General features: G+C 37.5%; 1 protein-coding gene across 3 annotated transcripts in view; it reads left to right on the forward strand.

Annotated features, from left to right (window-relative positions):
* The window catches only part of adam19a (ADAM metallopeptidase domain 19a), a 92,677-nt gene that overhangs the window by 23,834 nt on the left and 52,290 nt on the right, over positions 1 to 16,553 (forward strand). For 2 of the 3 annotated variants that reach the window (XM_058781947.1, XM_058781948.1), the window contains one exon: positions 12,077 to 12,153. In XM_058781947.1, coding sequence (XP_058637930.1) covers positions 12,077 to 12,153 — 77 coding nt within the window. Of the gene's footprint in view, positions 1 to 8,862; positions 8,882 to 12,076; positions 12,154 to 16,553 lie in introns of those variants that run through there. The other variant, XM_058781949.1, reaches the window with a different exon arrangement.

Genomic DNA, 16,553 nt, shown 5'->3' on the forward strand with positions numbered 1-16,553 from the left:
TAGAATGTGAGGTCAAATTTGGTGGACTATGTAAGGGATAATCAACGGCTAGCTGTGCATTAAACGATTTGAATGCACGACGTGGAAGCGAAGAACCGCCCGACGCGCAGTGGAGGGTGGTTGCCTCCGCGAAGTGCATTCAAGTCGTTTAATGCACAGCTAGCCGTTGATTGTCCCGTTTATGCCATGGTCATTTGCCAGCATTCACATATTAAAGATGTTAATAATATTTGCGCTGCAATATTTGACCGGAACGATAAAAATGACGGTTATTTTCGTCTGTATTACTATTTAACTGTAACTGTATGTTACTATGTTTACCAATGTTTATAGGAACCGCATTAATATAGAACGTGATTAAACTGACCTGGAACTACCTGTGCGGTTCAACGAATTTAATCAACACCTGCCAGCCAATCAGAATCGAGTATTCAGACAGACCATGGCATAAAAGCCTTTTATCATCAACTAACGGTTAATATTAAGGAGCAGTTGTCTGTGGGCACTACATTTTCTGAAGAAAATAAATAATTGTTGCTAGGGCATTACTATGCAGTTGTTAAGAGCATTCATTTGTGGTTGTTATATTTTCTAAAGAAAATATTAGTGGTTGCTTGGCTATGCAAAAGTTGCTAATGTGTTGTGGTTAGTCTCTGATCATTGTTATGTAGTTTCTAAGGTCTTCTGGTCTCTTTAATATTCCTGTCCCTGACATATCTCGTCATTTTCTTCTTTTTTTTTTGGTTACCAGTTTTATCAACTGCCTAGTGAAAAATGTATGATTACTTAAGTAAGCACATATCTTTCCATCAAGCCGCTCAATTTTAGGTATCATATTTGTCCGTAGCACTAATACTGTTTGGATAAACCTCAAACCTTAAGTATGAGCTATAGCAAGCAGGATAGTAATAATTCACAAACGCTTCCACCTTCGCATTACTTTCTGAGAATCTGCTAGCAGCAAGATGTTTCACATTTACAATCATTCTTTTTCACTGCTGCTCCAGTCATTTCATGTGTGGTCCCTATAGGGTACTGTTTATACAACATTCTCCCCAAGGTCTGTAGAACATCTTACTGACTTTAGTTGCCGCTGGACTAAGAGATTTTCCATTTGTATCGCAGGACTTTTGATGGCTGGAGGGAGTAGTTTGTGTCTACTGATGTCTGACTTCTTGGAAAGGGTTTACATAGAGGATCAAAGTCCTCAGCCTCCTACCCATTTTATCTGCTAGCACAGCTAACCACAAGCAGTGCATGCAGAGCAAGCACGTGCTAGATGCTAGCTCTGGCCTGCTGGCTTCAACACTGTCTTTTCTCTTAATGGCAGGGTTTAAGTGTGCAGCTGACTCAGTGACATGGTTGAATTTTTTGGAGAGAGTTCTTTACTGAGGATTTGACTTCATTATTTTTGAAGTTTTAAAAACACTAGGCACACTTAGGCTTAGAGGTGTTTGAAGAGAACATTAGATCAAAATGAACTATATTTATTTAAATATACTCTACCAGGGTCTGAGGATTGTTTTTTGTTTTTTTCTTTAAAAAAAATCACTAAGGCTGCATTTATTTATTCAAATATACAGCAAAAACAGTAATACTTTAAAATATTACCACATGTAATTACACAATTATTGTTTTTGAATTTTCAGCAGCCATTACTACAGACAAATCATTCTAATCTGCTGATTTGGTGCTCAAAGAAACATTTCTTCTCATTATTACTGTTGAAAACAGTTGTGCTGATTAATATTTTTGTGAAACCTATAAATTAATTTATTTGAAACGGAAATCTTCTGTAACAACGTAAAAGTTAAATCTTACTGACCCCAAACCTTTGAATAGTTGTGTATATTTCCAGTCTTGTTGTGCAGGATTAATCAATGCATGTTATTCCAAAGACATCCTATTGTCTTCAGGATCTTTTTATCAAATTGCTTCATCTATGAAAATACTTTTCTGTTGATCATCAACTTTGTTGCACTATTAGATAATATTAAGTCTTGACTTGCATTTTATGTTCTGCTTTCCTGTAGCTCAAATAGTAGAGCATGGCGCTAGCAACACCAAGATCATGGGTTCGATTCCCAGGGAAAGCAAGAGCTGATAAAATGTAAAAACTGTAACTTGAATGCAATGTAAGTTGCTTTGGATAAAAGCGTCTGCTAAATGCATAAATGTAAATGAATATCCAGTTTCGTCTCCTTGCAGAGGTAAAATGGGTTGTTTTGTCATTTCTTAATGATTTTAAAGTATGTAACGATTAACCGCGAGCCGGTTGAAAATCGATTAAAATATGTGACGATTCAAATCGGTTGAGATGTCGGTAAGCCCTGCTGAGTTACTGTTGTTAGTTACTGTTGCTCCCTCGGACAAACAAACGGAGTTGCTCACTGTCTTTCAATGACAGCTACAGTGTGAAAACCTTGTCCCATGATGTTTTTGCACAATTTTGGACACAGAAGGCCACCAAATGGGAATGAAATATTCCATGGAGGGATTTATAAAATATTTAAAAATAAATACGGTGGGTAACTTGAAGCGAGGGTTTACAGATCACAATGTAAGCGGGAGAAGTCTCATATTACGGTCGGTCATCACGATCGTGGATCAACACTGTTCATGTATCGCAGGGTACGATTAAATTAATGTACATTTAACCAGTTTAATATGGAGAGGCACTGAAATGTAAACCTTCGTTTATGTGTTTTTGACACTACACTGTACAAGACGCGAGAACAGTCCGCTATTTAGGTTTGTACGTTAGCATGGACTCACTAACTTTAACGTTAGCTAGTTTTAGCCAGAGATACCGTGCTAAAGCACAAGATAATATTAACGTTCTGCTTGAGCAGATGAAAATAGTAACTTAATGAGTGTATGACAGCCAGACAATGAACGTTTTTGTCTTCATTTGTATTGGGGTGAATACGTAGGGACATTTTGCTCTGTTTTGTTTGGATTCAGGAAATGTAATAAAATAAAATTATATTGCCCATCCTCTCAGGACACCTGGAATCAGTGTTACCCCAGGCACATCGTTTTTCCATTTTTGAAGCATAAACCCCATAAAACGGATGCGAGCTTCGGATCGTCCAATGTTTCTCTATGGCGCTGAAACCTAAAGATGTCAGAGTTCCGCTCCCCGTGCAACTGATACTCGACTGCCATTGGCTAGTCTGTGTTCGAGGGGAGGGGCTTACCGATAGGTCAGTAGAGTGGGGGAACTGTGACGTCACTTTGTAGTTGGATTGGCTGTTAGCATGAAACTGGTTCCCTCGACAAAAAGCCAATAGGATTATAGCAATAGCAAATAAGCTCTGTGTTCAATCATAGTTCATGAAACTTACACGTTTTGTCCATCAAGATAATCTTCACAAAATAATATAACTTTGACAAATTTTGAAGCCTAAATAAAAGCGCCAGAACTAAAAAGCTGAACTTAGGCTATAAACGAACTACACCACCACGGTCGCTCGCCTTCAGCGTCACCACCACCACGATACCGACAACTGTTTCAAACTTATTTTTAATATGTTCAAGTGAAAAGTATTTACACTGTATATGAATTTTAATCCACGCTACATGAACCGTTTCATATAAACTGGAATAAATACAAAACTAGAGACAAACTAAAACTGAAATGAGACATTAGTAATAAATAGTATAGTGAATAAATGAAATAATCATAACTGAAGAACATTTGAAAGCACGTATTTCTTTTTTTGTTATCAACATTTTTATTTATTTTTTATACATAACATCCAAAAAAAAAAAATAAAATAAAATAAATAAATAAAATAAAATAAAAAAAATAAAAAACAACAGACACATACTCAATATCTCAAAGTCCAATCAAAGGGAGGGAAAGAGGGAAAGGCAAGAGAAACACAAAAGTCACTCCTTTTTACAGTCACGTATATCAAAAAGAAAGCACTGCCAAGCATCGATGGTAGAAGGCTTGGCCCCATTGATTCGTGCTGTTGTACATTCACAAGCCACTATGTGCAGGAGACTACGGATCCAATATGTTTTTCCACACATGTGCGGTGTAAACCAGTTTTGTATTATTGTCTTCTTCGCAGCTGTAAAACCAGCAAACATCATTCTCTTTTGCATTGAGGTTATACAGAGATCAGAATCATCATTAAGAAGACACAAACTTGGATTAACAGACCAATCCATTTGCAATAAGGATGATAAAACCAGGTTTACATGTGTCCATAGACTGATGACGACAGGACATTCCCAAAACATATGCAGAAAAGTACCTGATGATGTAGTATTACATATATGGCAGTTGAGATTCGGTTGTAGTTTCATTTTAAATCTTTTGTAAGGAGTTATGTATGCTCTATGAATGACTTTGAAGTGAATTAGACGATGAGCCAGATTTTTAGATGTTAAACTGAGATTAGACCACACTCTCCCAGTCGACAGATAAATTAAGGTCAGATAATTCCCTATTCCAAATAGTTTGAATAGAAAGAGGTTTTGTAACGCAATCAATAATCTTACTATATATTAAAGAAACAGACGGCCGACCAACAGATGGTGCAATCCAATCTTGCATAGGATGAGAGGAGATGGGAGATGCCCAAGGAACTCCATACGCTTTGAGAGCAGAACGTAACTGAAGAAAGACAAAATATGCGGATGCTGGTAGACAAAATTTGGTTCTTAATGTCTGAAATGAACATAGGCCCTGGTTATCATATATATCACCGCATGTGTTTACACCTAAAGAGGACCAAGAGGGTTGGACAAATGGACGATTTCCGCATACAAAATTAAAATTGTGCCATAAAGGTGTACTATTACAAAATTTGAAGGTTCCTCCTATCCGACGTTCCACCGTTTTCCAGATTTTAATAGAGTTGGCCACAACCGGACCAAATTTATATTTATCCCTTTTTTCCTGTGCCAGTAAATAACATATCTTGGAGTCTATTTGGTTTAACCTTGTCAGCTTCAATCACTCTCCAAGAAACTGTAGATTGAGGATCAACCCAATTATGAAGAGCCTTAAGCTGGAGCGACCAATAATACAGTTCAAAATTTGGTACAGCCAGTCCTCCTGCGCTATTAGGATGTTGTAATGTGGTAAGCTTAATTCTGGGGCATTTATCATTCCAGATAAATTTAGAAATTATGGAGTTAATCTCCTTAAAATAACCTGGAGGGGAGAAAGTGGTAGCATAGAGAAAAAAATTAAATCGAGGTAACAAATTCATCTTAACAGTGGAAATTCTTCCTTGAAGAGAGACTTTAAGATTCTTCCATCTTTGAATGTCATTTTGACTTTAACTAAGATATTATTAAAATTGTCTCTGGCAATCTTATGAATGTTTTATATATGGTAATGCCCAAATAGATGAAAGATTCCTTAATAGGGATAAATGAGGGAATAGAAGAATTGACTTTAACATTGTTAATTGGCATTAAAGCAGATTTGCTCCAATTTATTTTATATCCTGATAAGCTACTAAAATTATCAAATTCCTTAATTACACTAGAGACTGAAACATCAAAGTGGTCTAAATATAGAATAATATCATCAGCGTATAACGAAATACTATGATTATGATCATGAATCTTAATCGATACTTCAGATTTCCTGATGGCTTGTGCTAAGGGTTCAAGAGATAGACAAAACAATAAGGGTGAAAGCGGGCATCCTGCCTTGTTCCCCGCTGCAAAGGGAACGGGGGGGAAATAATATTACCAGTTATGACTGATGCTGCAGGTGAGTGGTATAATGTCTTAATCATAGAAATGAAGTGTTCGCCGAAGCCGAAACATTGCAGAACTGCCCACATATAATTCCACTCTAGCCTGTCAAAGGCTTTTTCTGCATCAAGTGAAAAGACCGCACAAGGGGTCGGTGGGAGTCTGCAAAGTCCAGAATATGAAGGAGTCGACGATATTGTCAGATGCATTGCGCCTTGATGAAACCAGTTTGGTCCTCCTTGATCAGACTATGAATTACCTTCTCCATACGAAAAGCAAAAACTTTAGCATAGATTTTAAGATCACATGGGATAAGCGAAATCGGTCTGTAGCTGGAACAATCTAATGGGTCTTTCCCTTTTTTAAGAAGTAATGAAATCAGTGATGTTTTTTGATCTCTATGAAAAACCCATGTTCAATCGCAAAATTAAATGAATTAAGCATAAGTGTCCCTACCAAATCCCAAATTTCTAAATATAATTCAGGGGGGAGACCATCTAGACCTGGCGATTTGCCCTTTTGAAGGCTTTTTAGAGAGACGTGAAGCTCCTCCAAACTTAATGGGGCCTCCAAAGATTCTTTATCCATCTGTGAGATCCGAGGCAGTTCCAATTTATCTAAATACTGCTTACAAATTGGTTCATCAAAATCTGTTTCGCTTTATACAGATTCATGTAAAACCTTTAAATATGTCATTAATTGCCACAGGATTCATGGTGACCTGATCATCCGATGATTTTATTGCGCTAATATATGCCTTAGACTCGCATTCTTTCAACCTAAGGGCCAATAAATGACTAGGTCTCTCTGATTCAAAATAATATTTTTGCCTAGTCCTATGTAAAATAAATTCCGCCTTTGAGTGTGAAAGTAAATCATATTCTTCTTTTAAAGAGGACAACTGTGTAGCCTGTTGCTCAGTAAAATGTTGTTTTGTAGGTTTTGCAATGATTGTATTTTATTTTCTAATTGTGTAAATTGGTAAGTTTTCGCTTTGGCAAGAGTAGAAGAAAAGATATACAGAATCCTCGTATGGCACATTTAGTCGATTCCCACATTATTTGAGGATCCACATCAGAGGGCATATTGATTTCAAGAAATTCCTTAATATATTCTTTTAATGAAGTAATGAAAGTCTGATTACTTAATAATGATATGTTAAAGCGCCATCTAGGGCTTTGGCTTTAACATCGGAAAGAGGAACACTGCACAACACAGCAGAATGATCAGATAATAAAATTGGTAATATAGAGATGGACGAATTCGACGAAATTAAAGATGGGCTGAGAAATATGTAGTCTATCCTAGAGAAAGTCTTATGTCTATTAGAAAAAAAAGTGAAGTCCTTAGCTTTAGTATTCTGAATTCTCCAAAGATCGATTAAGTTGAGCTCCGTGATAAATTTATTCAGTAATTTAGAAGATGGATTGGCTGTTGTATCAAATTGAGATTTATCTAAAGCAGGATTTATGACAGCATTAAAATCCCCACCCACAACTAATGGGCAGTCAGTCTGCTCAAGTAATGTTTTGAAATCTGTGTAAGGAACGCACTGTCTGTCTCATTCGGACCGTAAACAGAGACCAATGCTAACCTATTATTATATATTTTGCATCGGATAAACACAAATCTACCCTTCTCATCACTACCAAGGTGTTCAATTGTTAAATTTAACTTTCGATTAACAAGGATAAGCACCCCCTTAGTTTTATTTTGAGCGCAGGAAAAAGCCACTAATTTATAATATTTATTCTGAAAACGTGCCACGTCGGATTGTTTTAAATGTGTCTCTTGAATTAGGGCACAGGAAATAGACTTACGGTGTAAATATTCTAACACACGGGTTCGTTTAACAGCGGAATTTAAACCATTCACATTCAGTGATAAAATATTTAGAGTATGCATTGAATATTCACAATCCCTAAATTGTATTCAATAAATGAAAAAAAAACAAAAGCACTTCCATTCTATAAATAGCATGTAAACGCTGACGTGCATTTTAGATACCAAACCTCCTAGATGAAAAATCCCTTTAGAAATAAGGTAAAATAAATAACAGTATAAATGTCTGTTGTAAAAAATACAAACAACATAAAAACCTGAACAACCAACAACTATAAACGAGGAACAACTCAGACCGCACATTACCGAGAACATAGGTCTGACTGAGCAACAAAAATAGTGATGGTTCGTGACCGATCCACTCCAACGCAAGACATGTCTCCGAAAGGCCCACACAGCCAAAAATATTTTTAATTAAACCTACTCTCAATTAGTCCCTCCAAAAAGAGAGAGAGAGAGAGAAAAAAAGGAGTGTCAGTCTTACCAGCAACGAGATCGTTGTACCGGATATATAGGGACAATATCTCGGTAGTAGAGAGGAGAGAAGAAAAAGCAAAAATAGACTTAGCAAGCGTCCATGTCCATCCTACCATCATCCCCTACTGGGCAGCTAGAACCATGTCCATCCCGCCATAAAGTTCCTCCCGCTGGACCGGAGAGACAGCGGCCGCTGTTCCCGTCGCCGCCCGCAGAGCCGCGGCATGTGTCTTCTGCTGAGACAGGGAGCTGATAAAATCCTCCGCTTTCTGAGGGGAATCGAAGCTTTTCTGTTCCCCTTTGTGCCGTGGTTTAACCACCGCCGGATAGATGAGGAAGGGCTGGAGGCCAAGCGCTGTCATCTTCTTCAAAACCGGACCAAATGCCTTTCTCCTGATCGCTGTAGCTGGACTAAAGTCGGGAAAAATAGTAGTGTAACATTGTTCTGTGCGCATTTCACCGGATAGGCCTGCCGAGCACCCTTCAGGATATCTGATCTGTCATGCCATCTCAGTACACGGAAGATAAGAGTGCGCGGCCGATCGGAGCCTCTCCCTCCGTCATACACGCGGTGCGCCCGGTCAATCTCAATGTCACGGCCCCTCAAGGAAGGAATCCACTTGGGAAGATGAACTCTGAGGAAACCAGCCGCGTCGGATCCCTCAGCCCCTCTGGCAGCCCCACCAGTCGTCGTTGTTCCTCCTGCACCTGTCCTCCATATCCGTCATCTTCTCGGTGAGTCGCTCCAGCTGATTTCTTCGTCCGTGACTGCCCTCCTATCCTCACGTGCATCTGCTTGCACAGAATCAACGCGTCACGTGTCTGCTTCGCCGCGGTAGTTATGGCCTCAAACTCCTCTCTTAGCTCTTTAACAGACTTGTTGGTCGCTTGTATGTCCTCACGCAGTTCGCGCAATGCTGGAATCAGTACAGAGTCCATCGCATCTCTTACTGCCGAATTCACAACCGAATTCAAAGTGTTTTGCTGTTGTTTAAATGCTAGTTCAATACGGCTAGCTATAGCATCGTCGAGGTCTTCTCTGGAGATGGCGGAATCTCTGAATTTTTTCTTCATTGGCGATTGCTCAATCTCTCTTTTCCGATCCCCTTTGTCTGCCTTAGCACTCATGATGGGTCCAATGCAGAGTGGTTCAAATTTTACTGACAGGATCTTACAATATGTGGCAAAGTGAGCAGAGCGAAAGACTAAGCTTGCATCGCCGTCGAAGGGTCACGTGATCCCTCTCGAAAGCACGTATTTCTGTACATTTCGAAATAAGGTTCATTAAAAGTCAATAAATCCTTGATTAATATGAATATTTCAATTAAAAACGAATCCCCACGTACTATTCATTAAAATTCTAGTGCATTTAATCTATTAAATAACAGCAGAGTGAGTTTTTTTTTGGATATGGTAAGATTAAACTTATTTTAGTGAATAAAGTACCACATTTCAGCTCTCATTTTGTTAGGGTGGTTACACAAAATGTTATTTTATCCTTGCATCTAGGAAATCCTCAATCTATATGCTTTCTTACAGCTTCATGTGGCCGTAAACATTTAATTTTAACGTGGCTTTTTTCACCATGTAAAGCCGGTAAATGTGGCGTTTACATGTAATAATCGTAATCGTAAAAACCCAGAGTCTCTGTATCAGTAGGAAAGCGATAAAACGAGCATCTTCCCTCCAAAGACTTGCATCGCATTTCGGGGCAAAGCAAAAAAACATTGTCGAACAGCAATATAAAATGCGGGAAACTATTAATTGGTTATTCTACAGTTAATTGAATTACAAATTATACTACAATTTGAAGATACTGTAAATTGATAAACTGTTCAGCGTGATGACGTTTAATGTCTCCGACAGCGCCTGTAGTCCCATTTAACAACTTGTTAGCAACCGTATTTTTTAAGAAACATAACAGTTTAAAAAAATCACGAGTGGGGTGTAACTGGTGTGTTTTATGTCGTAGAATAAAACGTGAAAGTATCTTGAGCCTGTGTGAACCACGGACCTTATTTAAGGGATTTAACCAAAATCCCATTCAAAAAACCCATTGACTCTGGGACGATGGAACCGGAAATGCTAAAATGCACTCGCTTCCGGGGTTTTGTCTACAAAGTGACATCATAGTTCCCCCACTCTATTGGAGTAGGAGTTTATATGAATGTACTGTATCTCTGAGGGGAACTGACTGTCTTTAGAAAAGTTTGTGGTATTTTCTTTTCATCTTGCCTCTGAACAATGCAAAGTAGTGTTCATAAGCACAGCTCTGCTTTGTTTACAGCGGTAACCCAGGAAACACTGTCTCATTGCTGTTCTTAAGCACCACCTGCTGGCATCTGTGTGAGCTCGTCTGCTGTTTCGTTTAAGATATGTTTTATGTAGTATAGGGGTGTGCCCGAATAGTCGGCGATTTGATGCTTCGATTCGAGGAGCCTGATTCGACTCCCAATCTCACAGTCGAATATTCGCGGGGTGTTATGATCATGCCATTTTGGCTATATAGGGGTGCTCACTGCTCAGTGTCTGATTTCACATCGAACTACCGGTTTTCTCCCAATAAGTTAATATACAGCCTATTATGATAATGCTGTAAATAAGAATCTTAAAAGGAAGAAGCTTTAAATAAATATTAACGTGCGTGAATAAATCCAACTTCCCCTATAGATTAAAGTTTCGCTTTCTAATCCATGACCGACAGAGGAGCATCTTGGCGGCAGGGATTTAAATCTTTAACAAGACCCAAATTGACACAGGCAGAGTGGAAGACTTTGTTTTTTTTTCGATCAGGTAGGGTACAACAAGTGATTTCAAAACGTTTCAGTCGGCTTATTTATATCGTGTATATATTATTTATCTCGTATAAGATGCATTTGGTTGAGTTACGCTACAGTAAAGCACTTCATTGTAGTACTATACGGTGATTATGGTGTTATTGCGTGAAGAAAGCGTCCACAAAAGGAGTTCATTCAGAGCCGCGCAGAAGCATTCAGGGCATTTTGTGCAGATAGCCTATAAATCGTAATATTAACGTTATGTTATATAAATAACGAAGCGTATTCTATGTGAGATAAATGAGTTAAATCCCATTGATTAAAAACCGGCTATCATATGTTTCGTTCATCTTCAGCGCGCGCAGCTCAAAACAGAAATGCAGAAAGTTGTAACTCATATACATAACATTATATTATAATAAAAAAAAAAAAAAAAAAATGTTGTGAATTCTTAAGGGTTTCGCTGACATTTAATATTAACTATCTTTTAATCAAAACATAAAACATTATTTACCCCGTTTGTATCTGCGAGGCGTCTGTTACACATTTTCCCTGTGTATTTATGACTGTCAAATGTCTGACTTGACTCTTGGTAATGTATTTTGCCCCGCCCCCAAATATATGATTCGACTATCAGTCGACTATCGGCATGATTCGAAAATTCTGATTCGACTATGAAAATCCTTAGTCGAGGACACCCCTAATGTAGTATAGTTTCACAAAAACTAAAGTCAGACCATTCTGTTTTTGCGTCAAATTTCGAAATTATACAGTCTAATTTAGATTAAAAACTGCTCATGCTGCATGTACTGTATGCTGCATTCTTGTTTGGACGATGATTAAAATGCAGTGGTTGCCTCTCATTTTAAATGGAAAGAGCACAGACAAAGCCTTAGTTTGTTTATATGAAGAGATTTGTTTTATTTGTGTAACTTATTTGATTTGGAGTTTGTTTTAAAATTTCAGTTTAGTTTTGTTATATTTCAATTTCACAAAGAAACGTGCAGCAATAGCCTAATAAAAGGACGCATTTACTGTATACATTTACTGTATAATGTCTTCAATCTCATTTTCTTCAATTCTCATGAAAAAAAGTTGAGTGAATCGTTACATCCCTATTTTAAAGTATTAATATCAACTTATTGGCAACTCGACTAATTGTCTTATGCCACCAGTTCTTTTGATAGAAATGACATTGACAGCTCTGTATTTTAAATTGAACAGAGGTATATTTCAATTTTCTTTTTCATCAGGACCAGTTCCCAGAGAGAGGGGAGATTCTAGTCTCAGCCCAGGACTTGAAATTGGTTCTACAAGTTGAAAGAAATCAGTAAGTAACCTCTTTAAATGACTATCACATACACATAATTGAAGAAAAATGTGTCTGATTACAATGAACTGACGGACTGACATTTGCAAAATACCCTCACACAATCTTTGAAATGACTCTTATTTTGTTTCTTTCACACTTCTTACTGATTAACTGGAAGGTTTCATAATTCCCTTCTCAGCAGTCATAAGTGGACTACTCTGAGTAAATAAAAAGCCTCTCTTTTTTAAACATTTGAGCATAAGTGCATACCATGCAACACAAACATTCAAAATCTTAATATACTGCTGACAGATTTTTATTGCAAACTGTTTTTAAGATTGCTGTGCAGTTACTTGTTGAATACATATCCATTGAAATATAATAGCAAAAAACTGCATCTAGATCCAGCTAATAAGGTGGAGATTTGGGAGTGGTGCTGAATTTATCTGCGACTGGTAAAAATGTCCAGGAAGTGTGCTGGAGTTTAGACAGTTGAATAATGCCTTGAGCCGCAGATCTTCTGAGAAAAGGGAACAGGTATCTCCATCACCTTCTGATTGTTCTGCCAAATGCTGAGATGAACCAGTGCAATGGAGTCGCAGTCTGAGCCTGACTGTACTGGAAGCCTTTGGGGATAGATTGCCTTTTCCTGCTCAGAAATTGCAGGACCACATTAATGTTACTTGGCAGAGTAAATGTTTATTTTAACCACATATGAACCTTGCAGTCTTGGCCAGTCTGGTTTTCCAAATGTAGGTCAGAAGAGAGGACACACACGCTGACACACATAAACACCGAGCAGCCTGACTTCCTGAGTATTGTCGAGGCTTGAAGGAACCCTCAAAGCAGTCCGGCAGTCTTTTTTTGAGTTTTTACAAGACAAAGTACTCTCCAAGCAGGTCGAAGTGAAGGAAATGAGGAGAGTCAGGGCACAGAGGACTGGCGTAGAATCTAGATCACAGCCACATTGTAATGGGCCCAGGAAATGGGAGGATAGCTTGAGGACTTTTTAATGAATACACTCAATCTATAGAGTAAGCTTTTCTTGAAATAGATAAAAGAAGGTGCATTACTTGAGTGTATATGCCATTTTTCTAATTGCTTCTTTACGTTGCAGTAAAGTGCTTTCAACACACAACAGGAAGCAGACCATATAGAAACTAAAAGGTTATTCTCAGAAAGACAGAAGGTGTTTGTGAAAAGGCCAATTTCAAAAGAAGCATACCTGTTTTTCTGTGCACCATAGGTCAGAAAAGTTCTATTATTTACATATTATAAAGCACTTATTTTGTATCTGGAAACCGAATGTCATAGCAAGCAGCTTTATGTTGGTCAGCACAGCAACACAGCAAATGGAAGTGCCAAAAAAACACATCTGTGGATGAAACTGCTTTTACATCGCTAAGGACTGGTTGTTACTAATAAGATAATACTGTAGACTACATTAAATGCCTACATTTATGAACACAACAGAAAAAAAGGAAGAAAGAAAACACACTGCAAAATACAAAATGATGGCATAGGAATAGATTTGAATGAAATGCTGTAATAACACTTTTTCATCACATGCAATTATGTATTGCACAAATACACTATCCACTTCAGTAAAAAGTTGAATAAACAGAACTAGGCAGTCTTGGTAGTTTAACCCTGAACACATTTCAAAACATCAGTAAAGGTCAACTTTAGACTGCCATTCTGACCTCTCTCAGCTGGGGTTAAAGGTCACCAGTCTTATGGCTGTGTAGCATTACGTGTGATCCATAACGTGACCATAAAAACCTCTAGAAAACCTCCAGGCATATTTTTCCCTTATATGGAATGGAAGCCTTTTAGAAATAATTTCTAAGTGAGTCTGTGAGCATATTTTAAATGGTTCTTGAATAGCTCCATTGTGTATTGCATACAGCTCCTCTATCCCACATTTTTTGTTTCTGTGAGAATAACAAAGTTAGAGCCTCTCATTCTGCAAATGACAATCCCTGACAAGTGCAAGGTTTTGGCATTTTATTCGTAGCTAAGCTATTTGTGATGTAAATGAGCATGTTTGTGTGTGTTTGCATCTGAGCTGGTATTTAATTGAAAGGCTGAGAGACAGTTTAAAGAGAGTGAATGAGCAGATACAGGCGCATGACAGGCATGCTTTAGGCAGTGTTTATAACCTGGAGTAATGAGTTTTAATCTCTATCTTACCACATATTTTAATTAAATTTTAATCAAATTTTATGCAGACGTTTGTCCTTTAACATTTGGTATTTTAAGGTAATACAGTGATTGTGTCAGTCATCTCATTGTGGAGTGGTATGTGGGTTTCTTTTAAGGTCAAGTGGTTTGTGAAAAGGTTGCATTTATGTCATCTAACAAGCGTTTTAGAGAGAGACTGAAGGAGATCATGGTGTATCAGGGGGGAAAGAGATTAATAGAGTTTATATTGCCTAATATAAGAGAAAGAATCGAGAGGAAAAGAATGACTGGAGAGAGTGTGAGCGGGAATGTATTTGAGAAGTATAAACTGATGGTGTGAAGGAGAAAGGAGAAAGAAGCATGGAGGATGAGAGGGGTTTAGGGCATGGAGAGCGGTGATAAGGAGACAGAGGATAGAGAGCTGAAAAGAACATGAAAAGGGAGATGAAGAGTCCAAACAGGTGGTTGTGGTTCAGATCCAGTGGTAGTTGAGCTCCCAAGAGCCGGACCTCATATCCCATCAGAGCCGAAGTGACTGACCTACATATTTTGTTATGAATGTTTTAATGTATTCATCCCAGAGGATATGATATTTAAAAAAAAAAAAAAAATCTGGAAATGCAGCACATGTTCGGGATTAAGCCAACAGCTGTCTGTATAATTCAACACAGTCATAACTCATTAACTTTTAAAACCTTGCCAGAGGTGTCATGATATCACTAATGATTAGGGAGGTCAATCAAATGAAATTTTTAATCAAATTAATCACATGTATGACTAATCACATGTAAGCCTCCAAATAAATTCTGAGCATTTTCTTCTTAAAACTGCAGGTCTCAAAAACGTGGTTTGAAACGGTGCAGTGTAACCAATCCTGTTGACTCGTGTAACCATTGACTTTGGTGGGGCTGTTTTATAATGTAGGCAAGCCAAAGGCTAATGATATCGGTTATCGTTACATGCCTGATTTTGTAGAGAGCGATACATAAAATATATTACCATTCATTGACTTGTAGATGATCCTGTATAATTTGCTCTTCCTCTTCTTTGGAATCAGTTTCTGGTTCAAACATACTGTATATAGCTGAATTAATCCACCATTCCCATTTGCCATTGTGTAGCATTAAGACTTCTTAACTGAGTGAAAGTGGAGGTATTCCGAGTTGCAGGATTGAGTAAAGGCAGGGAGAAATTTGCATATTCATGGTTCTGCGTATACCAAGGAAGGGGTTCGAGATATATTCATGCCATTTTAAGGAAGAAATTATGTCCATGGGAAATGTTTTGATATGTCATTTTGATTTTCAAAGATGAGTTCTAATGTATAAAATTAGTGACTGTAGGGGGACTTTAAGACTTTATATTTTATATTAAGTCAATATATTGTTTGTTTTATTTTCATATTATTGAACATAAACCCATCACTGGCCTACAGTCCACAGCAATATATAAAATTTGTCGATCTGTCAAATGCAGATTATGGTTCATTAAGACAGGACACATTCTTGCATTCAGTCTGTGCTGTTTTTTTTTTTTTTTTTTGTCTTTGTACATTTTACTGGTTTCATAGCCTCACACCATAAATGTCACAGTTTTCTTTGCAGTGTAAAAGTGTAAATCGCAAGTCATAAAGAAAACCTTCCTGCAGTTTAGTATGGAATAAGTGTTTATTTATTTATTTTTTATTTAAATTTGTTTCATTTTTTGTGCTGAATTAATTGCAGAAGTTTGGTAATCAGGGGTTTACAACAAACCCTGAAAATGCTTATTTTCTCCTGGTTAAATGAAGGTCATTTAATTTAATATCAATAAAGTGCTGTCATTCCTGCTTCATACACTCGTAATTTTAATGGACAATAAGTAAAAGCATTCAAATAGTGATACCTACTGTACATACTTTATTTGATTATTTTGTAGAGTTTTATTTTAATTGTTTATATAAACAAGTAGGTTATAGCGGCAATGTAAAAATGTAATATAAATACTCTGCTATCAGTCTGCTAGGTTTCTTGAATTGGGTGTGCTATTATAATTAACGATTCAAATGGATTTTTAGTCAAGTATAGCCCTCAAGGGTTATTTTTTAACTGTTAGCAAGTCTATTGAGGTACAGGTGTCTAATGTTTAAAAATAAATAAGTCTTACTTTTCACCAGATAAGCCATGCTTTGAAAGAAGGAAGTCACAGCTTCAGCTTGCATAGGTGCTAAACAGAACCATTGAGCGGCTGACTTC

Source organism: Onychostoma macrolepis, chromosome 07, assembly GCF_012432095.1.
Source record: "Onychostoma macrolepis isolate SWU-2019 chromosome 07, ASM1243209v1, whole genome shotgun sequence".
Lineage (NCBI taxonomy): Eukaryota > Metazoa > Chordata > Actinopteri > Cypriniformes > Cyprinidae > Onychostoma > Onychostoma macrolepis.